At 44.1% G+C, this 24727-nt stretch overlaps 1 protein-coding gene across 3 annotated transcripts in view; it reads left to right on the top strand.

Annotated features, from left to right (window-relative positions):
- Positions 1 to 24727, top strand: part of RNF216 (ring finger protein 216) — a 112613-nt gene that overhangs the window by 16346 nt on the left and 71540 nt on the right. For 2 of the 3 annotated variants that reach the window (XM_037134840.2, XM_053656927.1), the window contains 9 exons: positions 4675 to 5541; positions 6500 to 6576; positions 8949 to 9051; positions 10379 to 10543; positions 15771 to 15885; positions 20387 to 20526; positions 21955 to 22005; positions 22828 to 22965; positions 24387 to 24535. In XM_037134840.2, the coding sequence (XP_036990735.1) occupies positions 4675 to 5541; positions 6500 to 6576; positions 8949 to 9051; positions 10379 to 10543; positions 15771 to 15885; positions 20387 to 20526; positions 21955 to 22005; positions 22828 to 22965; positions 24387 to 24535 (1805 nt within the window). The remainder of the gene's footprint in view (positions 1 to 4674; positions 5542 to 6499; positions 6577 to 8948; positions 9052 to 10378; positions 10544 to 15770; positions 15886 to 20386; positions 20527 to 21954; positions 22006 to 22827; positions 22966 to 24386; positions 24536 to 24727) is intronic. The other variant, XM_053656928.1, reaches the window with a different exon arrangement.

Here is a 24727-nt window from a genome sequence, read left to right as displayed (position 1 = left end):
TTGCTCCTTCACCGGTTTATCTTCGTGAGAATGTGTGACCGTGATCAGCCCTCAGTGGGTCCACCGCCTTGTGCCTTCAGTGGGTCTGCCCACTTCTCCACACCTGGGATCCGCCCATGGCTGCTGGCGCCTGGGTTGGTCAGGTGGATCTTTCCTGCCCGACCCTGCTCTGCTGCTGGCTCTGCCCGTCTTATCGGTTTGGTTGAAGGGTTTGTTGTTGTCAGACTTCCGTGTAGTTCAATTTTCTGTGGTTTAGCTACGTTTTTGTTGCTAAAACTTTGTTGTTTTTAAACTTAGTTGTGTGAGAACGTGCAGTGCTTCCACCTACGCCTCCATCTTGGCGGAAGTCTAAATACTGTTTTTAATACATTTTAGTTCTGTATACATTTTTATTTACTTTTAATATTTATTTATTTTTAGAGGGGAAGGGAGAAGAAAGGGAGAGAAGCATCAGTGTTCAAGAGAAGCATGGATTGGTTGCCTTTTCCACACCCCCAACTAGGGACCTGGCCTGCAGCCCAGGCATGTGCCCTGACTGGGAATCAGACGTTTCAGTTCACAGGCCAGTGTTCAGTCCACTGAGCCACAACAACCAGGGCTTAATTCTGTATATATATTTAATAACACTACAGTGGTTTCTGTTTTATACAGTTGATACTCACTTTTCTTTCTCCAAATTTTTTTTAATCCTCACCTGAGAATTTATATGTTTATTAATTTTAGAGCAAGAGGAAGAGGAGAGAGAGAGAAAGAGAGACAGGTAGAGAAAGAGACAGACATTGATGTGGGAGAAACACATTGGTTGGTTGCCTCCTGTATGTGATCCGCACTTAGGGATTGAACCCACAACCTTTTTGGTATGTGGGGTGAAGCTTCAACCTACTGAGCAACCCAGCCAGGGCTTGCTCTCCCTTTTCTTTCTTCTCTTTCTTTCTTTCTTTCTTTCTTTCTTTCTTTCTTTCTTTCTTTCTTTCTTTCTTTCTTTCTTTCTTTCTTTCTTTCTCTCTTTCTCTCTTTCTCTCTTTCTCTCTTTCTCTCTTTCTCTCTTTCTCTCTTTCTCTCTCTCTCTCTCTCTCTTTCTCTCTCTCTCCTTTCTTTGTCTCTCTCTCTCGTTTGTTCTTTCTTTCTTTAGTTCCTTCCTTCCTTCCTTCCTTCCTTCCTTCCTTCCTTTTCTACTTCTCTGCTGAAATTCTTAATCTAGTCTTTTATTTCCTTAAACATGCTAAGCATGTTATTTTAGAATCCATGTCTGATAACTTCACTGTCTGAAACCTCTGTAGGTTTGTTTCTGTTGTATGTTACTTCTCTTGGTTTGGTTTTTTATAGTGTTGCATTCATTTCTTAAATGCCTAGTTATTTTTTATTGAATTATAGTCATCATTGTGTATGAAAATTTTGAGGTTCTAGATGATGTCATCTTTCTTCAGAGAGGGCCTGCTTTTGTCTCAAAAAAGGTTAGGGGACCAGCAATCTCAAGTTCAGGAATTTTTTTAAAAGATTTTATTTATTTACTTTTAGAGGGGGAAGGAAGGGAGAAAGAGAGGGAAAGAAACATAGGTGTGTGGTTGCCTCTTAAGTGCCACCCACTGGAGACTTGTCCAAACTCGGATTCAGTTCCTGGGAGGTCCAGCATGTTTCCAGTTTACCCTTATTCAGTGGTGTAGCTCTTGGAGGACTTACACTAGAGCTTGAAATTTATCAGAACCCTTCCCCATGTTGAATTCTGAATTCCAGCTTTTGTACCTTTAGCTTCTCAACTTTCTCAACAAAAGTTTTGTATGTGTGGTTGCCTCTGGTGTGCCCCACACTGGGGACCTGGCTTGCAACCCAGGAATGTGCCCTGACTGGGAATCGAACTGGTGAGCCTTTGGTTCACAGGCTGGTACTCAATCCACTGAGCCACACCAGCCAGGGCCGTGTTTATCTCATTCTTTAGCCAGGCCTGGAATTGGCTGGTGTACGTGTAGGGAAAAAGGTACCCCAGTGTGGGACTCACCTTGCCATATTTCTTCCTCCTGGTTCCTATCTCCTGTATCCGGAGGCCTTCAAGTAGATGGTTTGGTTTGACATTTTGACTAATTTTGCTGCATTTACTCTATTGTTCGATTAATCTGAATGATCTGCCATTCCACTCATTGGATTCAGAAGCCCACTTTTGTGTTTTTTACCTCTGTGCTTTCTGAATCACTGTGTTCCAGGAACTCTTAGTTATAAGTTGGGTTTTATTTAGTGGCTCTATTTATTTTTTAATTTTTTTGCTCTGGTTTTTTTTTTTTTCTCTCTCTCTTTTTAAAAAATTTTAATTGTTGTTCAAATACAGTTTTCTGTTCTTTACTTCCATCCCAGCCCACCCACCCATCCCTCCCCATAGTGGCTCTATTTAAAGAGACTTCAATTTAATAAGTGAATTGACCATAGTTGTTATATAGTTTGTTTTTAGTTACCTCATAGTATTTAATATGATTCATTCTGTATTGTTTATAAAAATAATTTTTCACTGTATTCCTTGTGACTTTGAGGTTTTATTTTTATTTCTGTTGGAAGCATGAGTTCTTGATTAATTTGGTTTTCTAAAAAGATTATTTGTTTATTTATTTTAGACAGAGGGGAAGGGAGGGAGAGAGAGAGGGAGAGAGACATCAGTGTGTGGTTGCCTCTAGAGCGCCCCTGTTAGGAACCTGGCCCGCAACCCAGGCATGTGCCCTGACTGGGAATGGAACTGGCGACCTTTTGGTTCGCAGGCTGGTGCTTAAGCCACTGAGCCACAAGAGCCAGGGCAATTTGAAAGGTTTTCAATCCATAGTTTTATTCTTTTTAGTTCTTCATGTAGTTATTTTTATACTTTCAAATGTTTTTCTTACATTTACTATTTGATTTATCTGCTCCAAGTGTATAATTTGACTCCAATTTTTCTAGTTCCCTTTCTAACTTTTGATGGTTATCTTATTTCTACAAATCATGACTTAAAACATTTATATTAAAGAGATAACTATTCTATTACTTCTTTACGCCTTTGTTTTTATATTTTGTCATTATTTCGCCTGCTGTGTAGTGTCAATTTTCTAGTACGTGTTACTCGTTTACCATTCTTTTTTTAATAGTTAGGCATCTTCATATAGTTTCTGGGTTGTTTGTTATTGTTATTCAAATTTGAATGCATCAATTTTCTTGGACCAATTTTTCATAGGCAGTGATGTTGGAAAAGGGCTTAGGCTAGCAAGAATTCCCCTTATGACAGAGGATGGGTGGGGGAGGGCGGCGGTTACATTTATTTAACCTTCACTTCTTAGGCCTCCTGACAGAGACGGGCAGTTTAGAGCAGCCCAGTTCAAAGTTCTCTCCACTCCGCCTCCCGCAGGCATGTGTGTTCAGCAGACGTGTGTTAGAGAAGAGAAGGGCCAGAGACGTCTCTATTCACTCTCTTCAAATTGGACATTTGTTTTTTTAATTTTCAAGTAACACCTGATTGCATTCTCTGCAAAAATGGAAACAATACAGATAAAACTAAAGTCTCTTCACCAACCCCTCCCTCCCCAGGGATTTCCCAGAGGAACTGTTGTTTTCAGTTTGGCATGTATCCTTCCAGATCTTTTCCTTTGAGAGTGTGTGTGTGTGTGTGTGTGTGTGTGTGTGTGTGTGTACACATTTATATACCTTTAGAAATGGCTGTGTTATGTCTGTGTTTTGATTTTTTAAAATATGGAATTACTTTGCATATTGTTTCACAACTTTTCTTGGTTACTGCCATTTCTTTGGTGAACTTGCCATTTCAGTACACATAGGCTACCCCAGTTTGGGAGGGGGATTGGAGAGTATTCTGTGGAGCAGATAGTTCACTTAACCATTTTCTTAGGGACAAACTTTAGACCATGACCAGTGTGTTTTAGACTGTAAGCATTGTGCAGTTAATTTCCTTGTATGCATCCCTTTAGATTCAGCAGGGGCACAGGTAGGAAAAAGTGATATTGATAGAGTGGAGGGATATATGTTTTTTATTTTAATAAGTAATGCCAAATTGCTCTTCTAATTACACCAGCAGTTTTATATTACCTAGCTAAAATTTTTTAGTCTTATGGGGAGAAAAAAAATCTGGTTTTAATTTGTATTTTTCTGATTATCGAGTTCTACGTTTTTTTCTGTTTATTGAACATTTCTCATGTGTCTACTGTGTTGTCAGTTTTTCATTATTTTTCTACAGTTGTTTTTGTTTTAGTGACCTTGGGTGAGATTATAATTCGAACTGTAATTCAGACTTTAATATATGAATGGCTACTTTTATTCTTTTTTTTTTTAATCTTTAGAGGGGAAGGGAAGGAGAGAGGGAGAGAAACATCAATGTATGGTTGCCTTTCATGCATCCCCTGCTGGGAACTGGCCTGCAGGGAACCAGCCTGCAACCCGGGTATGTGCCCTGACTGGGAATCGAACTGCGATTGTCTGGTTCGCAGGCCCGCGCTCAATCCACTGAGCTACACCAGCCAGGGCTACTTTTATTCTTATAGTGAGTATAGAATGATCAGATTTCAGTGTTACGATAAGTATGAAGAATAGGTTTTATGGACGAGGGTGTTTTTGCTTCTTTCCTCTCTTATCAGAAACATGTAAGTACATACGGAGGCATAGACATAGGAAAGAAATTGAATTATTATTATTAAAATTTTATTTTTTTCTTAGACAAGTAAACCTCAGACATCACGACCCAATCTCATCAAACCAGCTGCCCAGTGGCAAGATCTCAAAAGTTTGGGAGAAGAAAGGCCTAAAAAGTCTAGAGCAGCTTTTGAATCAAATAAGAACAACTATTTTGCAGTGTATAACAGCTCATTGTTTGATTCTGGGACACAGGGTGATTCTGAGGATGACTACGGTGAATTTCTGAATCTTGGGCCTCCTGGAGTGTCTGAATTCATGAAGCCTAGTGGCCAAACAGAAAGAGAACCCAAGCCTGGACCAAGTCATAACCAAGCAGCAAGTGATATTGTCAATCCCGGATCAGGGCCAAAAGTCTTTATCTGGAGAAAAGGTGGCCTCCTTATTCCAGATAGTGACCCTTTGGACACCCAGAACCAGTCATCTGAGTCATCTGAAGACTCAGAGTCAGACCTGCTATCAAACCTCGGGGAGTCGGCTGCTATCCTAGATGAGCAGGCCATCGAGGAAGACTGCTGGTTAGACCACCCGTACTTACAGCCTCTGAACCAGCAGCCCCGAGAGGTCACAAACCAGGTTGTTCCTCAGGAGCGGCAGCTTGGACCAGAACTGGGCCCACTGTTCTTTCAGCACGAGCCCCTAGGGCTGGCTTTCCCAAGGCCCGCATTTCCAAGACCAGCACCCCAGCAGGATGGGATTCCAGGCCCCTCTTCTCCTCAGCCTGCCCACCCTCTAGGAGAGCTGGAGGACCAACAGTTAGCAATAGATGGAGACGAGCCAGGCCCAGCCTTTCCACTACAAGGATCTCAGGAGCCCCATTTGGAAAACCTCTGGGGGCAAGAAGCTACTGAGGGAGATCAAGAAGCCGTTGCACTATTAGTGAAAGAAACAGTAAGTTTTCTTTTATTAAATAAATAGTTATAGGTGCTACACATACCGAGTTTTCTTTTACTGCAAAAGCGTTGCGTATGTGCACTTCATTTACCTAAGGGGGGGTACAAAGCTGCATTTACAGAATGGAAGAGAAACTCTGAAAATGTGAAAATTAAATCAAGATTTCTTACTGTTTTTAATGCCCCAGCAAGCCCTTTGGGGTTCTAGCTGCAGATTGTGGATACCCCGGTGCTGTCATATGAGCAGTCCCCCCATTTTTAAAATGGCATCGAGTCAACTCCAAAGTCAAACCTTTCAAGCAGGTTTGCCAAGTTATCTAGAATTACTCTGTCCAAGATGGTAGCTTCATGCGGTGGTTGAGGTTAAAATGTCTTACGATTAATAAAATTGAGTTTTGTTTTCAGTGGCAGCAGTCACATTGTAAGTGCTCTATAGCCACATGGGGCTGAAGAGCGACCACGTTGGAAAGCACAGAGTAGGGCTTTCCCATTGCTGTACAAAGTGGTCGGATAGCACCTGCCTCAAAAGTGGTGCAGGGCTTTCTGTCCTGGCCCTGCTGCCCTTGCCTTTGAATAGTCTCTTAACCCTTCTTCCCCAGGTTTTCTCATTTGGGGAAGAGGTCATGTGCTTCTTGAGGGTAAGCACTAGAAAGTGCTTCATTCATCTTTGGACTCTCTTTGCTGGGCAGAGATGTTTAATGTTTATTAAAAGAATGAAGGATGTACAAAGTGGAGGCAGAGGACCAGGTGATATTGAGGGATCCTTGTACATTCCATACTTTGTGTAGACAAATAAATCTGGGTACCTCATGTGGGGTTTGAAGCCAGACACAAACTTGCTTTATAGCCCTTTTCTTGTTTGTACTCATTTATATACTTTTTGACATCTGGATTTTATTGTAATTTGAAACCATTCTAGTGGATGAAATATAAATAATGTTTTTCTTCTTCTCCAGGAAATAAGATTTCCAGATGTAGCAACTGGATATATTGAGGAAATAATTCATTTGAAGAATTACTATGATTTGAATGTGTAAGTATACCACCATGCCTTTTGTGATTTTTTTATTGTAATAAAATATACAAAACATTACAAATTTATAATTTAACCATTTTCAAGTGTATAGTTGCATTAAACGTGTTCACAGTTTTACACAACCATCACCACCGTGCATCTCCAGAACTTTCTCATTTCCCCAGTTGAAACTGTCCCTGTGAAACACTAACTCTCCATTCCCCATGCCTTCTCCCCATGCCCCGCACCCACCGGTCTGCTCTGTGTCTCTGTGACTGACTGTGACTGCGACTGTGGCTGCGACTGCTCTAGGGACCTTGTGGAAGTGGGATCGCACGGTGCCCGTCCCATCGTGACTGGCCTGTCTCACTTAGCAGTGTGTCTTTTTGCATGGTTCTGTTAGAAGACTTGTAACCTTAGTCAGACACAGATTTGTTTTGTTTTTCAGTCTTACGGAGTCCGCATGTTTGGTTAACTCTGAGCATTGATACTACTTGTGTTTGGGCCACGGTGTTAAGAGATTTTTTCCCTATATTTGTACTGAAAGTAAGTGCCTTGCAGCCAGTTCGCCTGTTTAATGGAAGTGTCTGAATTCAGAATGAAAAGTGAGCCTTTTTCCTCTTTCACTCTTTCTCTTCCTTTTAGTCTGTAGAGATGGAACAGTTGTAATTTGAAAAGGACAGTAGAATGTTGAAATTAATCAATTTTCAACTAATTAATACAGGTTATTTTAATTAAACAAAAGGAGGTAGTGTATACTTCCAGCACCCTAGCAGATCATTTTCCACACACACCACGTGGAAACCACTGGCTTCATTCACGGGTGGGCCATCCTAACCAAGAGTCTCTGTTGGTTGACCAGACTGCTGGTATCTGGCAGATTTTGGCCTTCAGGAGCCACACTACCAGAAAAGTATCGACAGGCAGTTAAAGTGGAGGAGCTGCCCCACACGTGATGTGTCGTACGTGCAGGCGTGCACATGTAAGGAGTTACTTGGGTTTCCAGGCCTGTCCCCACAGACAGTGCATTCTTAATGGGGGCTGATTCTCAAGGCAGCCTTCAAAGGTCTATATAACCGACATTGCTCACAATTCTGTCATGGAACAAAGGATTAGCATCAATGAGGGTGGTTTTAAAGGTGTCTCTCCTTAGCTACAATTATAATACGGGGCTTTTCCCCTCCGTGGGCCTCTGGTATTGTGTTTCAGTAGTCAGGGCTGGTGGTAGGGAAGAGAAAGCTCAGAGAGAAGAGGCATTTGGGACTCCCGGAAGTGATGGTGAAGAAAAAGGTGCTGAGGTGTGCTGAGCAGTCTGGGAGCAGGATGAGGTCCGGGCTCTGCAGCCAGGCCAGTGCTGAGCATCATCAGGGGGTTGCAGAGGAAGTTTGCCTCCCCGTTTTTTGGTCCCCAAACACTTGGGTGAGGAGAAGAGCTGGAGGTGAGCATGTTTCCTCTTAGCCACTTGTACCTGTCTTACTATTAGACGCTCTACTGCTGACACTGGTTAGGAGAGACCCAGGGAAAAGGAAGTCAAGTGAGAACCGTGGGTGGGGCACCCATGAGCAGGTGGAGTCATCCTAAGAATCTGCAGGATCCGGGAAGGAAGGATGGGGTAGGTGAAGCCTCGCTTGCGCTGTGAGCATGGGGCTATGCACCACCCAAGCTGACCAGCCGATCTTGATGTTTAGAATCCTCCCAGGAGCACACTTGGTTGCCTGATTTGGGTGTTGCAGGTCAGCATTGCTAGTTAGCATTTGTTAAGTCTGGGTGGGGTACATCTGTGTGTGTTACCTTACTCTCTGTACCCTCAATAGTGCATTGTTTTGTAGTGGCCATAAAGAGATGGGCTCTGGGTTTGGTGAGCCGAGCAGACATGGTCTGCTCCTTTGGCCTTGCAGGTGGGAGAACAAACGAGTGTCACTCAGATTGCTCACAGGGATGGATGTGACCACAGGGTTACAGAAGTATGAATGATTGATAGGAGGGCATTTACTTACTCTCTTAGCAAACTATTTTTATTGTGAACATGAATACACACTTTTTCCCACCCTTTGTTTGTTACATGTTTTTTTAACAAATAGATACTTGTCATCTAAATTCTCCAGTTCTGTACAGTTCAACCAATAAGAATTTCAGTGACTTAATTACATTGACACCCAACTAATAGAAAAACATCAGAGGGCTTTGCTTTTTAAACTATCAACCAAAAATAGAAATTCAGTATAACTGTCTTTTTTCTATTTGCTTTGCTTTTCTGATCTGCAAACATTTTAATTCCTTGATAGGTCAATGTGTAACCAAGAATTTCATTTTTTAAACATTGCTTTTGAATCAGTGGGCAGGTGTGGGGTTTGGAAGCCATATGAAAGTAATGTCATTTATTTTTGCAGAATTTGTAATTTTCTTCTGGAAAATCCAGATTATCCAAAGAGGGAAGACCGAGTGATGATCAACCCCAGCAGCAGCCTGCTTGCCAGCCAGGATGAGACGAAGGCGAGTGCTGTGCTCTTGTCCCGCAGTCCTCGCCTGGGAGTGCTCTGCTTTCTTTTTTTTTTTGGCTTCATCATCTTTATGGGAAAAAAAGTGCTGTGTCAGGACATGTTTCTAAAAACTAGCTGGCAGAATGGGATTTCAGAATGCACTTAAATTTTAGTGGGGTTTCTGAATCCGAGCCCCTTTGAATTCTGTATTTAACTTCTCTCATTGTGACTCTATCTTCCCCTTCTTATGAACAATTAAAGCCTCCATATCTTTAATCCTACAAAAGTAAGTTCCTAAAGTGAAACAAAAATTTGCCAGAGTTCTTTGTGTCATCTCAGTATTTTTTAACATTGAAAATTGAAAACAGGAACAACTTTAAACATATAGGCATGTCAAAAGATTGTATTCATTGCCTATATACCCAGCAGCAGTACTGCTAAAAGTTTACATTCTGCTATATCCACTTCGTCACACATCTGTCCCTCTGTCCGTCAGCACCTCTCTCTCATATTTTATTTCTTGTATTTTTATTATAATGCATTTAAAACTAAATCATGCCCTGCCAGGTGGCTCAAATGGAATGTGGCCCCAGACACCAGGAGGCTGTGGGCTCAGTCCCCAGTCAGGGTTACAGGTTCAGGCCCTGCTCGAGGTGGGTGAGATGGGAGGCAACCAGTCAGTATTTCTCTCTACTCTCGCCCCTTCTTTCTCTCTCTCTAAAAATCAGTTAAAAAAAACAAACATGTACTCAGGTAAAGATTTAAAAAAGTAAAATAAACTTTAAAAATTGCAAAAGCATCAGTACACCGCCCCAGTGCCTCTTCCTAGTTCTGCTGTGAGATTTCTATACAGTGCATACACCTGTGTAACCAAGTCCTATCCCAAGATATAAACAGTTTGACTTTCTAAATCTTAATCTTTGTCTTCGTTTGTGGTCCAAACAAGCGCTTAGTGTAACTGGCGAAGGGAAGTGTAGTTTAGAATGGCTTCACTGGGGTCTGTTGCTCCTACCTTCTATCTCTCACAAATTTTTATAGCAGAGGCAGGAAAATTTAATTTTTTAAAACATTTTGTGGAAAGAAGAAAGCTAAAAGATTGGGTTCAAACCCCCAGCTATGCTTTTTTAGTGGCTCTAGGTAGTAAAACTAGTCTCCAGACTTCAGACAGCCACTTAACCTCTTTTAGGCACGGTTCCCTCATCTCTCCTCAGGGTTGGTAGCCTCTTCGTGAGTTGTTGTGAGTGAGGCTTTCTGTTCTGGAGTGAGCAGGCCCTCAGATGATTTCTCTCGTGGGAAGTGCACTGCCTGGCCTCTAATGCTGTGTCTCTCTCTTGTTTCAGTTGCCCGAGATAGATTTTTTTGACTATTCCAAATTGGCTCCTCTTGACCAGCCCTGCTTCATCCAAGCTGCTGACCTCCTGATGGCTGACTTCAAAATGCTCAGCAGTCAGGACATCAAGTGGGCTCTGCATGAGCTCAAAGGACACTATGCAATCACCCGAAAGGTGATCTACTTCGTCTTCTGGTGGGGTCACCCCTCTTGACTACTTCTTCCTGTGATAACAGAATGAAGAGTTCAGCTTGAGGAAATTGGGGTGGATTTCATGGCAAAGGGCTAAGGAGTTTTTCAGGGTGAAGGTAAATAGACAAAGATATTTGCTGATCAGGAAGAACTGAATGAAAAGAAATGATGTATTAGAAGCAGGGAAGTTCTGACTTGACCATGAAGTCATGTAGGGTAATGAATTTTATCGTGGAATGCAAGATGGCTAGAATAGGAGGGATGGGTTCCTGTGCTGCTCCTCCCTCACATGCTTTCTGGCTTAGGGCAGGCCACACCATCCTGTCTGTCCCAGGTGGCTCAGGTATCGGGTATACCAGGGAGGGTCTGCCCAGTGGGTGGTGGTTTGCCTCAGAAGGGAGTGAGAGCTCCCACTGTTTTGTTTCCAGGGCCCTAAATAAGATTCCACTTGAGGGCCTCTGTTCCAAGGCTTAGAAGAGCGCTGCTCACTAGTGGGTCACGCAGACGTGCCTCATTAGTGAAGTCCGTGGCACAGTGTCTCTTCTTGGTGGTCAGACAGGACAGAGAGCACCAGTAGGTCTTTGGCTTCTCTTTCTCTCTTCTGCTGCCATGAAATCTATGTGTTCTGCTGAAATTGTGGTGATTTTCAGCAAACAGTATGCTTTTTGTGAAAGAACAAACAAATGTGGAGTTATTTTAGTGGTTAAAGCATCCACCATGTCTTAACCTGAAAGGTGAACCACAGGTGAATGTGACTTTGTGCTGAGTCTAGAAGCCTTTCACCTTTAAGTTGCCAAGAAGATCCAGGCAACTCTCAACAAACTTCTGATTGTAGGTTAATTTTAGATAGAATTACTCTGATGGGAATATAAGTTTGTGCTTTCTATTTCTGAATCTCATTCCCTAAATTATCTGAGTAGGAGATGCCTGAACTGTCATTGAAAAGTGAATGAGCTTCCCCCAGAAATAACTGCAAGAAGCAGTTCTCCCATCCCGAGGCCCTGCTGGTGCTGTGTTGCTGCAGTGGTGTCTTACGCTTGTCTGAGCTCCCAGGGGGCCCGTGGAGGAGCGAAGGGGCCACAGCAGGAGACAGCTCCTGTGGTCTTGGGGTGGGTGGTTCTCTTCAGTAATGTCCCTGCTGGAGGTTTGGTCATCCCACGGCCCACTCATTATTTGGGTGGGAGGTTGTAGAGTTTTGTGGCTCAGTTTCCCTCATGTATACCTTTCTTATCCCTTTATCTTCCTGGCCCTTTACAGTTTTTATGGGGTCTGCTTGTTTTGGTGGGTATTTTGAAATTTTACATGCTATTTGAATGAAAGCGAGGTGTTTAAGGGAAAGCACTGTTTGGCAGAAGCTAAAATCTGGTGTACTCAGTTGCAACTTAGAACTTCTCCCTGCAGTGTGGAGATGGTGCACAAGGGTTCTGCCCTCGAAGTGACACTCGTGTGGACAGGGGTGCAGCAGGCATGCCCAGAGATGCCGTGTGATTAATGATGGCAACAACACGTCTTCCCACGCAGGCTGCTCCTCAGACGTGGTGATCGCTTGGGGGAAGTGTGTTCGCTGTGAAGATAGTCACATTTCCCTGGATTGTTTTTTTCACTTTTTATTATAAACATCAGGCACCTAGAAAAAAGGTTGTGTTATTAATAAGCCCACAGTTACTCATCGCTCAGCTTCAGTAATCCTCAGCTGCTGCCCAGTCTTGTTTCATCTCCACCTGCTTCCTCCCTCTCAGACTGTTCTGAAGCCGATTCCAAGAATCATTCCATTTTTTTTTCTTTTTTTAAAGATTCCATTTATTTATATTTAGAGAGGGGAAGGGAGGGAGAAAGCGGAAGGGAAACATCAATGTGTGGCTGCCTCTCATACGCCCCCTACAGGGGATCTGGCCTGCAACCCAGTCATGTGCCCTGACTGGGAATGGAACCAGCGAACCTTTGGTTTGCAGGATGGCACTGGATTCACTGAGCCACACCAGCCAGGGCCATTTTCTTTTCATCTAAAACTGTCTCAGTGTTTACCTTTAAAATACAAATAAATTTTTTTGAGAACCATACTCAAAAGTACCATTATTATCTTAAAAATTATCATGAGTAGGTAGCCAGTCAGTATCCATATTTCTCTGAATGTGTCAAGACAGCCTGTTTGATCATACTGGTTTCCAAGTGAAATAAATCTGTTTGTTTTAATTGATTGATATGTTACTTAAATTCTTTTAATCTATAAGTTTTTGCTCTTCCTCCAGGCTTGAGTCTCTGTTTATTTCTCAACTTTTGTATCGTCAGATGCCTGTTACAGTGTTTGTAGGTCCTCCTCTAAAGGAATTTCAGCCATTGCACAGATATCCTAGAAATCTTAGTAGATTGTGTCCCTGATTCTCAGATCTAACACCGAGAGTGGGTGTTTGATTTGTGAACATGAGCAAGCTAGAGGGAGAAGTGCCGGTTATAGGAAAACTTAGCTTCCACATCTGTGTTCCTTGTGGTAGGTTTTTGAGTCCTGTGTGGTGCTTACCATCCACCCCCTGAGGACACTGGCATCATAGAACACAAATTAGCTTCCTTTCAGAGAGCTTTCAGTCTGTTTGAGAAGATTAAAAAGAAAGATTAAAATGGTGTGATGCTTAGTATCACAAAAGAGAGCTACAGGAAAGCATAGGGAAGAAGTGAAGATGGTGGTATTTGAATAGAGTCTCAAAAGAATAGATGTTTTCAGGAGAGGAAGATGGCAGAGGCTGCAAGGCATGAAAAAGGAGCTGTGGTGCTTTGGAATTTGTAGGTCTGAGTCACAGCTGGCAGGCCTGGGCTTCTGGCAGTGTGATTTCACCTGGTGCATGTACCTAGGTCTTCAGTCACTATTGAGATTAAGATAGGTGATGATTGTTAATATAGCTATGAAAGTAAGATTCCAGAGCCTCCTTTAATTTGTAGACAGCATTTTGTTTTAGATACAGTTTCCTGACAAGTGCTGGTTTGTGCTTTTGTGTGTGGATTTCTCTCTGCTAAGTAGAAACATTTAAATGGGACCAAGGTAAGGACCACAGTTTACTTCCCTTGAAGAGCCTTTATGTTGGTAACGTGGCTGCAGACCTGGGGGATTGCCAGTTACGAGCTCCGAGCTCACATTCCAGTTTGATTAGTTACTGATAAAGGACATCTACCTCATTTATAAAATGCAAATTCTAATACCTGTCCTGCATCCTTTTTTGAGTTTTCTTCACAAATAGCCCTGTAGGTGAAACTTGCTAGAAATTAATTACTAGTGTCACAGCCGAGTACAAACATGTGACTTTAAGATTAGTGCCTGAGGGTTTGCCTGGGATAGTGGGGATTCAGGAAGAAGAAACAGAAAGCAAGGAAGGAGGTACCGCAGCCCTGGAGGATGTTGGTGCAGGTAGAAAAGCAGCGAGATGAATGTTGCCTCTGGCCGGTTCTTGGTAAGGGTTCCACTGAGTCTGGGAGCCCATAGGGATGTCAGAGAGGGGAGCTTTAGATCTGAGCTGGCCCAAGTTCAAGTCCTAGCTTTAATGAAGGTTTGACTGGGGGCAAGTTTGTTCATTCTCCTAAGTCCTACTCCCTCTGCTATAAAACAAGTAACACCTCCCTCGGGGTCATCGTGAGAACTGACTGAGATGAGGAGTAAGAAGGTGCACAGGTAGTACTGAGCTCCCAGGAGGTACGCTTAGCAAATGGTAATTCCCTGCTGATGACCAAACCTGGGAGCTCGGAAAGGAAAGGGTAGGAGGCAGATTTAGATGAAAGGTGATGCTTCTGTCTTCTGTAGCTAAAGTACTTTTTTTCTTGTCTTTCTGCCATGGATACACAGCTGTCTCTAAAATAAACAGGTCAGAATGAGATTCATTACCAGCACCCCCATAACACATACACAACCCTGTTAAAAACTGTGCAGTTGGCTGAGGATATACCCTGAGGTACAGTATCGAGGCTCAGAGTCCAGTGGAGGAGGTAACATGAAACAGCATCACGCAAATAAGTGTATCATTACACCTGTGATAAGCATTTTGAAAGAAAAATACAAGAGTGTGAGGACCTAGGGAGGACTAAGCGGCCCCAGGAGGGCCTCCCGGAGCAAGTGACATTGAGTCACAGGCCTAAGTGTTACGTAAGTAGGAGTTGAGTGAGGAGGCACGGAAGGTGACAGTGTTTTTCCTGGGACGAGGAAGACTGTGGGAGAGCTACTCTGGAGAGAGAGGATCAAGAGTCCAGTCTGGGAAACATCGGCCAGCAAGTAAAAACAATTCATTGGTCGAATGGACATGAAAGGTGGGGGGTAGGATTAGGGATGGGATTTTGAGAGTCATCAGCATATGGAAGGTTACCCCCCACCCCCATGCCTGGATGAGGTGCCTAGAGAGACAAAGGCTGCCTTGGGGACTGCCACAGGTAAAGCCCAGAAGTGGAGGCTGGTGGAGGAGGAGCAGGCAGGGAGGAAGCTGGCCACATTGCGAGCACTGCTGAAAGGTCAAGTGGGACTGAACGCTAGGTGTTCCAGTGAGTTCTGTGGTTACGTAGTAGATTAGCAAGTGGAAAGGAAAGGTGGGGTTTGATCCTAGTTTAGAAGTTGGGAAGTTCATGGGAAGTGAGGTGTTGGAACGCATGCAGACTGCTCCTTTGATAAGTTTGCCTACAAAGAGGAGGAAGAAGGAAGAGGGGGAGGAGGCCAGGAGAGGAAGGTTGTTTTTTTTTAAGATGACACAGACTTTAGCACATTCAAATGCCTGTTGGAAGGATCTGGAAAAGGGAGGAGTGAAAGGTATGAAAGAAAGGGGATTGTCACAGGCCTAAGAGCTTGGTGCTCCAGGACAAAAGGGTGCCCCAGCCACTGGGCTGGGGGCAGGGAGTGGGTCAGGGATGTGGAGCAGAGAAGCACCGTGTAGGGCTTGCCCGTGCAGCAGGACTCACTAGCCATTTATTGGTGATTTAACTTGTGCTTACTCAAGGTCAGTGTGAGCTGCCCTTCAATTGGTCACCGGAGATTTGGGTTCTGCCGTTGTAGCAGTTTATATGAAAGTCAGAAAAAACAAAGATAATGAAATGCTGCCTGTTTGCTTCACCACTGCCTCTCTCTGTAAGCCATGCAGGGGAGATAATTAAAACTGAGTCAGCGTGAAAGTGGGGATTGCCTGTGTTTCACGTATTCTTGAGTCCTGTCTACAGTGGTAACCTTTCCCTTTCTCCATTTTTAGGCCTTTTCTGATGCCATTAAAAAATGGCAGGAGCTATCTCCAGAAACCAGTGGGAAAAGGAAAAAGAGAAAAGAAATGAATCAGTATTCTTACATAGATTTCAAGTTTGAACAAGGTAATGGCCAACTGTGTGAGGGGCTACTGTGCAGAACCGGCCCCTTCCCAGGCACTCGGAAGGGGCGCTTGGGGGGATGCTGCTTAGGTCGTGTCCTCCAGCTCAGTCCGGGCATTGACCCTGATGTAGACGGCTTGCACAGCACATAAGTGCTTTAAAATAAAAAGCTGCTACAGTCGCCATCTTCCTTCTTCCTGCTGAGGAGGTACCCCGACAGGAGAAGTCAGTGCAGGGTTAGAGAACTCTCGGTGGTGAAGAGTTGGGGAGGCACTGGGTGTGGCTGTTGGACGGGAGTTAGCTTTCTCGCCAATAGAAACTGTCTAGAGCAGAGCAGAATGACTGCTTACTGCCGAGAGGTCACTTACACGCCTGAGGAGTGGCTTCCCAGGGAACAAAACAAACAGCTCTGAAGCAGCCACTTGTTTATTAAAAATTCTGTTATTCTTATTGACAAATAACTACCCAAAGCTCTTCCAAAGAGGTTAGTTAGGTCAAGTCTAATCCCCCCAAAAGGTAATCATTTTGAACTTTACAACAAACTTTATCTGAGTTGTTTGTGTCCAAGCTTTTCCTATAGATGATGTCATCGAAAGAAACATTTCCCTTTTCTGTGTCTTTCTGTTACTCTGCACCTAATTACATAACTTGATTTTAGGTATGACTACATGGAAAATCCATGAGTTACCTGTAGAGTTAGAAAGTACTTGAATTTCTGAACTCTTCAGAACCTAAAAAAATCCTAAAGTCCCCAAGCTAGTCTGTGGAGCAGTGCTCTCCCGACATGTCCCTCTCACAGGTCTGTGGCAGAATGAGAGAGCGGGGACAGTGTGTAAGGGGTTTTTCATTCAGCTAAATGTGTTCACTCTTTAGACTGGGCCTCCCTAATGCTTGGTCCTTTCGTATTTATTCCTGACTTACAGTGGTAGAGAAAGGGAAACGCCACATCGTAAGATCATCCACTCCCTTGTTAGTCTGCCCTGTCTTTTAGAAAATTCTTTTTTTTATCAAACCAGAGGGTATCTTCCTGATGTTTCCTGCCACGGTTGTAGCTCTGGCCTCTGAAAAGACTTGGAAGCTATCTGTTGCCACTTCATCTTCCTGATTTTCCCCCTCTGGGTGCCCTTGGCTAGCGTGTCAGTATCTTTGAAAGTCTGGATGTGCCAGGCCGGATGAAGTGCTCCATGTGAGGTCTGCTGTGTAAAGACAGCAGCTGCAATGTCTGTTCTCCACTTGCATCTCTATGGCCTAAGGGGGTTGTAGCTCTGTAAAATTAGAGTGTGTCCCACCTTTGGCTTCCATTGAGCCCGGATCTGTTCATCCCCCCTTGCTTTTTAGTCACTAACTTCTCTCTGCTTTGATGCCTATGACATCTTTCCCTGTTAACTTCATCTTGTTAGTGTTAGCCCACTGTTTTAGGTATAAGACAGTTCCCTCTTAATAAGGGAACTGGAAGTTAGAAGTAGAAAATATACTTGGTTTCTATTAGTTTAGTATTTATGACTTACACATAACCTTTTTTGACAGCAGTTTATAAAAAAGCACATAGGCTAAGAATCCTTCATCTGACCCAGGGATCCCATACTCAACCTTCTTGGCTTCTTTTCCGTCCAGTCACTGTCTGGGCTGCACGTTGCTTAGCTCAAAGGCAGAAACAGGGCTGTCCCTCAGCTCTGCTTTTTATGGTGCTGATGAACTAACCACTGCACAGGCTTCCATGAAGAGTCTGGGGAGAATTTGGAGGAAGGTGGATACAAACACGCCCTGTTACTTCTGGCAAGGCTGACCAAGAAGAAGCGGGATCCACAAACTACAAGTATTGGGAGTGGTTGCTGTCTGTAGGGGTATCGGGCCAGACCCTTCGGATGTCCAGAGAGAAATACTGGGGAGAACTTTCACAGTATTGACAGCCTTGAAATGGACCAGTTACTCAGAAACACAGACTACAGAATTGACCCATACAGAGAAGATAATTTAAAGAGCCCTATAGCTATGAAGGAAACTGAATTTACAATTTTAAATCTCCCAAAAAAGAAATCTCCAGCCCCAGTTGGTGTCACTGGAAAAGGCTCCCAAACATTTTTGAAAAAGTGAACACCAGTTCTACACAGTTCCTTTGAGAAAATAGAAGAGTGGGAAGCATTTCCCGATTCATTTTACAATGCTGGTATTACTCTGAGAACAAAACCAGAGGAAGACAGTTTAAAAAAAAAACTACAGACCAGTTATCCCTCATAAACACAGATGCAAGGATGTTTAACAATATTAGTAAATAGAACTTACATATAAATATATGAAGTATGTTCATGTAAATATATAAAAATATATTTTAATATGCACCAAGACCAAGTATGGTGTATTCCAGGAATGCAGGACTGGTCCAGTATTCAAAAATGTATCAGTGCATCCACTGTGTTAGGCTAAAGGAGAGAGGTTACCTTGTCATATCAGTTGATACAGAAAAGGTATTTAATAATACTCAGCATCTGTTCATGGTTAAAACTCTCAGAAAGTTAGGAAGTGAGAGGAGCTTCCTCAGCTTGATGTCTACAATACAATCTATTCCTGACATCATACTTAATGGTGAATCTTTCCCTCCCATCCCCAGGATGGGAGCAAGGGAAAGATGTCCTGTCTTCACTGCTATTCACCATAGGCCTGCAAGTTCTAGTCCATGCAGTAAAGAAAAGGAAATAAAAGGTACAGGTCAGAAAGGAAGAAACAAAACTGTCTCTTCAAGCAGATGACGTGATAAGTGTGCCTAGAAAACTTTAAAGAATCTACCTCAAACTCGTAGAACTATTAAATGAATTCAGTATGGTTGCAGGATGTAAGATCAGCCAACAAAAACCAATTGTATTTCTCTACTAGCAGTGAACGTGCGGAATCAGAATTTACAATACACCACTTACAGTTGCTCCTCCCAAAATTGAATACTTAGGTATAAATCTAACAGCGTCAACGGGACTTTTATGATAAAAACTATAAACCTGAAGTCAGTCGAAGTTATAAACAAGTGGAGACACATACTATGTTCATGGATGGAAAGATACAAATCCTACAAGCAGACCTCGTTTTATTTCCCTTCGCTTTATTGCGTTCTGCCTTTTCATCAGTGTGGAGGCAAGACCCTCCTCCAGCAAAAAGAGAACAGCTTGCTGAAACCTCAGGTGATAGCTACCATAGTTTAGCAATAGAAGGATTCTTTTAAATAAGGTATGTTCTTTTTTTTTAAGATATCATGCTGCTAACCCTAACCACACTATAGCGTAGACAGAATTTTGTTGTGCACTGGGAAACCGAAAGGTTCCTGTGACCTTTCGTGGTAGTCCCGTTGTCGCGGTGGTCTGGAGCGACACCGGCACTGTCTTCGAGGGGGCCATGCACAGGCTCGATGTAGCTCCTGTCAAAATCCCAATGAGACTTTTGGTGGGTGCAGGTAAGCTTATCCTGACACGGAAGGGCCAGTTACTAGATCAGATGAGATCATTTTAAACAGCGAAGTAGGAGAAATCAGTCTGTCTGATTTTAAGACTTGCTACGTAGTTACTGTGATTTAGACCAGGTTGACAGGAAAATAGACATGCAGATCAATGGAAAAGAATAGAGAACAAAGAAAAACTGGTTTTCTAACTTAAATTTTATTTTTAATTTTTAAAAACTAGTGAGAATGAACAAAAAAATGTTTCAGGAACCTGATATGGTGAATACTATATGTGCTGCCACAGGGAGCACAGATGTAGTAAGACTGATAAAGTAAAAAACTTTACAAGAAACAGGCTTTTGTGAGGAAGTAGAAAATCTGGATGAGGTAGAAAATTTTGTAGAAAGTGTAAATTACACCAAATCAACAGCAGAAATAGAAAACCCAAACAGACCAATTTTACACGATGTGATGTTTGTCATTCTGTTTGTCTTCTAAGTGTTATTTATTGTGGACCTAGGTATTATTCTTCCAGCTTTACTATTTGATATTCTATTTGATTTGTGCCTACCAGCATGGCTAAAATTGCAAACCGGGGATACCAGGCGCTGCTGCGGATGTGGGATGATTTGGACTCACGTGTATTGCCGGTGGAGGAAGAGTGTAAATCGTAAAAACCGCATTGGAAAACTGGCACTGTTTTCTGAAGCTGGCCCAGCAGTTTCGTTCCATTCTGTGTGCTCCACTGAGCTGTAGACATATGTTTGGTAGCCCAGTTTGTACTGACCCCAAACTGTAAACCCACCTCTTCTCTGTAGTAGGGTGGATGATAGACTGGTATATTCACACAGCACCACACTGATGGGATCAGAGAGATGCTCTAATTAAAGGACAGAGGGAAAAAAGACATGAGAGTCCAAAAGAGCACGTAGGTGAGGGAGCGGGGTAGAGCCCAGGTTCTGCAGGCAGCGGAGCACGCAGCAGAGGAGGAGGGTGTGCTGCAGGGGAGGAGGCTGGACGGCTGGCCCGGGCTCCTGGCAAACACTTATCTGCATGATTTTGCACTGTCGTGTCTTCTAGGCAACATAAAAATAGAAAAGAGGATGTTCTTTCTGGAAAACAAGAGGCGGCACTGCAGGTCCTATGACCGGCGTGCCCTCCTTCCGGCTGTGCAGCGGGAGCAGGAGTTCTACGAGCAGAAAATCAAAGAGCTGGCAGAGGTAGGGGGACGCGCACGGACATGTTTAATAATAAACTACTCAGGTTTTATTTATTTATTTTTAAAGACTTTATTTTATTTTTAGACAGAGGGGAAAGGAGGGAGAAAGAGAAGGAAAGAAACATCAGTGTGTGGTTGCCTCTCGCACACCACCTACTAGGGACCTGGCCTGCAACCCAGGCCTGTTGACTGGGAATCGAACCAGCGACCCTTTGGTTCACAGGCCGGTGCTCAGTCCACTGAGCTACACCAGCCAGGGCTAAACTATTTAAGTTTTTAAAATGAAAAGAAAATTGGGTTTTGTAATGATACTGACTAAAGTTCAGTTTCATAAATCAGATTTATGGTAGAGAATTTTAATTGGAGCTTAGCACCCATTTCTGTTGGACTTTTCTCAGCTTCCTTCTAACGGTGGAGAAAAACCAGAGAGGGAGTCCATTATGCTCTGTAATTTTTCCAAACATACCATCAAATGCCAAGCAGAATATATATATATTGGTTCTTAATAATGTGTTTTCTAGCCCAGCAGCTCTGAAAGTACGACCCATGGACCCCTGGCCTCCTCCTGGGCCCTTTAGGGGTCCTGCGAGGTTAGCTCCCTCGTAATCATGAGACATCACTCACTCACGCACTGTGGAGGGTTAACGCAGACAGAACAGAAGCGGTGCTGCCTTACCATGAGTCCATCCAGCGGCACCAGATTGTACCAGCGGTCATTATTCACCACCACACACTGATGTGTTTTCAAAACAGCAGTGTCACGTACTGTAGCGGGTGGCGGGTGGACTGGTAAATAACTCTGTGACAGGTGGATCACGACGGCTTCTCCAAGATTCTGATCTCTCACACGTTTATGTGAGAGAGAAACACGATCGGTTGCCCCTCACACACACGCCCCGACAGAGAATCGAACCCCCAGCCCAGGCAGGTGCCCTGACCAGGAATTGAACCGACGACCTTTCACTTTGTGGGATTACGCCCAACAGGCTGGGCCTCACTAGTCAGAGCTCCAAAACTCTGGTTTCTGCCTGAGATCTAGAATTTTATCACTGCCACAAACAGTCATCCAGTTTTGAGGAAATGTCTGCCAAATAACTAAATTTTTTGTCAGTCTTTTTTTCACGTAAAAAAGGTATTCTTTTGACAAAGAACAAAGTGCCTAATTCAGCAGCTCGCAACTCACTGGCACCAGGGCTTCTCCCTGAGGCGGCCGTCGTGGCCGGGGTGCAGCGGAAGTACTTGCACATTTTTCCCGAAAAGATGTTCTTGAGGGTCAAAATTGGAGAAAATAAACTTTAAACTGCTAAACTGTGTAACTGAAGATAAGACTATTAATGATAGTTTTTTTATGTCTGTGGAAATAAATTGTAATGGGTTGTGACATCTTTGCTGAATTTCTCCCTCCATGTCTGGTTTGTTTGTTCCCCAGCATGAAGACTTTTTGCTTGCTCTGCAGATGAATGAAGAACAGTATCAAAAGGTATTTTGAAAACTCCCCTAATTCATTTATTTTGGTATTTTTCATAGGCTGTTTTCTCTTATCACGTTTCCTCAGGATTTTGATGGCACATTGGTTCCCAGATAAGCGCCTCTCGTTCCACTGGGCTTATAAGCACAGTACAGTCAGATACTGGTGACTTCACTGTTGCCCTTCCTACCAGACTGGGCGGGGGTTGAAGGGACGGTGATGAGGGAAGTCTTCCTGTTAAGGAGGCAGTCCACTGAATGAGCTCTTGGAGGACAATTTAGAACTCAGACATCACTCGGAGTTGACAGCAAAGGTCTCTCTGACCTCAGTGGGTCTGGTACTCCCTCTGTCCCTCACGTGCAGCCTTTGCTGACGTGGTGGGAATTTCAGTTGGCTTCCGTGGTCACCTGCCATAAAGCTTGGGCTGGGACGTGGTTTTCTCACACTGCTCTCCCACAACAAGAGACAGTCCGGCTTTCTTGATAGCATTTTTCATGCCACTTGTCCCTGACTCTTAAAATCATGTTAGCGATATAACCTGATTGCAGGTGGTATAGTTCTGCTGGCACCGTGGAATTCATGAATGTGATAACTTTAAACAAAACATGACAACAAAAAATATCCCCCAAAAGTGAAGATCTCGCTATTGTTAACTACGTGTTATTGTTCGTCCTGGCGTCTCGGGCTCCATTTATACAGCAGACAGCAGCTTGTTGTTTTACAGCTTCCAGGGGTAGCTCTTCACCTCAGGGTGCAGGTGGGGTGGGGGATGTGAGCCTCGATGTCCCCCTGCTCACGTGGGGGCATTTCTCGTGTGTTTGTGGCGGCCTGCAGGACGGCCAGCTGATCGAGTGCCGCTGCTGCTATGGGGAGTTCCCGTTTGAGGAGCTGACACAGTGTGCAGATGCTCACCTGTTCTGCAAGGAGTGTCTCATCAGATACGCCCAGGAGGCCGTCTTCGGGTCTGGAAAGGTAAGCACCGTGGACTGCGCCCACTGGTGGGAAGCACCCGGAGTCTGGGGAGTCCGCGCATGTGGACGAGTGTGACTGTCTTGCACAAGCGCCTGTTCTGGAGCGAGGGGGAACCCCGCTGGAGCACAGTCGTGTGTGTGGTTCCTCGGCAGCCCCCGACCTGTGTGGCCGTGCCGGCTCCAAGCAGGCAGATTTCTCTCCGGGGAGTGGTGCCCTCCATGCCACAGGAGCCTCTGCTGCTGCCCTCAGCTTCCGGTTTGGAAGGAGAATGAAGGTCACTCTCAAAAAAGGAGAATCTTGCAGCCTGTTTGAATGTATGGGAGTGTAAATTAGTATTTTTTAACAGGTTTTTTATATACTTTTAAAGGACTTTATAGTTTTATTAAAATCAGTAACTATATGTGATCATATTTCTCCTTTCAAAGTCAGTTTCTCTTGACAATCGCGTGACAGGACTGAAAGTTTTGTTTTGTCTTAATGAACATTTAAAAACCAAACTTGCTTTTCATAAATACCCACCAGTAATCAATCACTCAACATCAGTTAATCTAAAGGCAGTTGTAGTTCAGTCCAGAACTGAGGAACAGTTGTGAGCAGGGGTTGTGATTGGCACACTGATGCCACACACACCTGCCCCCCCACCGGCGTCTGTCTCCTTATCCCCAGAACCTGTGCCTATAGTACCTTACATGGCAAAGGGGAATTAAGGTTGCTTTTCCCGTCACCTTAAAATAGGGAGATTGTCATGGAATATCCAGGTGAGCGCAGTATCTTTACAAGCATCCTTAAAAATGGACAAGAGCAGCAGAAGAGGTCAGAGGGCTGCAGTGTGAGGCCTCAGCCTGCTGTGCGTGGCTTTAAAAGTGAAGTTCAGAGCCCTCTGGCCACGCTGTTCAGAGCCCATCCTCCTTTCTCATGGGAGAGTGTTGGTCACCCAACTCCATCTGAAGGGGTAGGAGCTGGAGGCTTTATACACAATCCTGGAGTTTGTAGTTTGCAGTCCTGTCGGTTCCCTCCCCTCCTGACCCTCCCCTCTGCCTCCCAGGAAGTCTAGGCTCCGCCTTTCCAGGGGTTTGAGAGGGAACCAGCATGCTGCTCTTGAGGTCTTTTCAGACGCTGGCCATGGCCTTCCCCCTCCACTCCTCTGTGCCCTTCACCCTTCCTCATCCACCCTCCACCCTCATGTACTGTGGTCTGGGGGCATCAGAGCGGGACTTGGTGTTTTGTTTCCAAATTCCCTTGCTGTTCTGAGTGTTTTCTCAGAGGAGAGAGGACAGACAGGTCTTTATCATCTCAGCGCCTGTGTTCTTCACCATAATTCATTTGCTTTAGATGCATTCAACCACTGAGGTCTTTCATTTTCTGAAACCTTGGTTGAAATTTCTTATTTTCCTTTTTGCCCCCTGACCTGGTCATTCTAGTCAGAGCTCAGCTGCATGGAAGGCAGCTGCACGTGCTCGTTCCCCACCAGTGAGCTGGAGAAGGTGCTTCCACAGACCGTCCTGTGTAAGTACTACGAGCGGAAAGCGGAGGAAGAAGTCGCTGCAGCCTACGCGGATGAGCTTGTCAGGTGAGTCCGGAGTCAGAGAGCGTTACCTGTCAACTCGTTCTCCAGCAGGGAGGCTGCCTGGGCCCTTGGATCAGGGGACGGGAATTCTGTAGCGAAGCTGTACCTTCCCAATCTTGGCATTTCTTGCTGAGCAGTAAAAGAACTGATCATGGAAAAGTCTGCAGTTCAGATTTTTACCTATATTCCTTAGCA

The sequence above is a fragment of the Artibeus jamaicensis genome, unplaced genomic scaffold (genome assembly GCF_021234435.1).
Source record: "Artibeus jamaicensis isolate MK-2021 breed Jamaican fruit bat unplaced genomic scaffold, CSHL_Jam_final scaffold_3151, whole genome shotgun sequence".
Taxonomy (NCBI): domain Eukaryota; kingdom Metazoa; phylum Chordata; class Mammalia; order Chiroptera; family Phyllostomidae; genus Artibeus; species Artibeus jamaicensis.
Note: the sequence above shows the minus strand (reverse complement) of the source record. Positions and strands in the feature narration are given on the sequence as shown.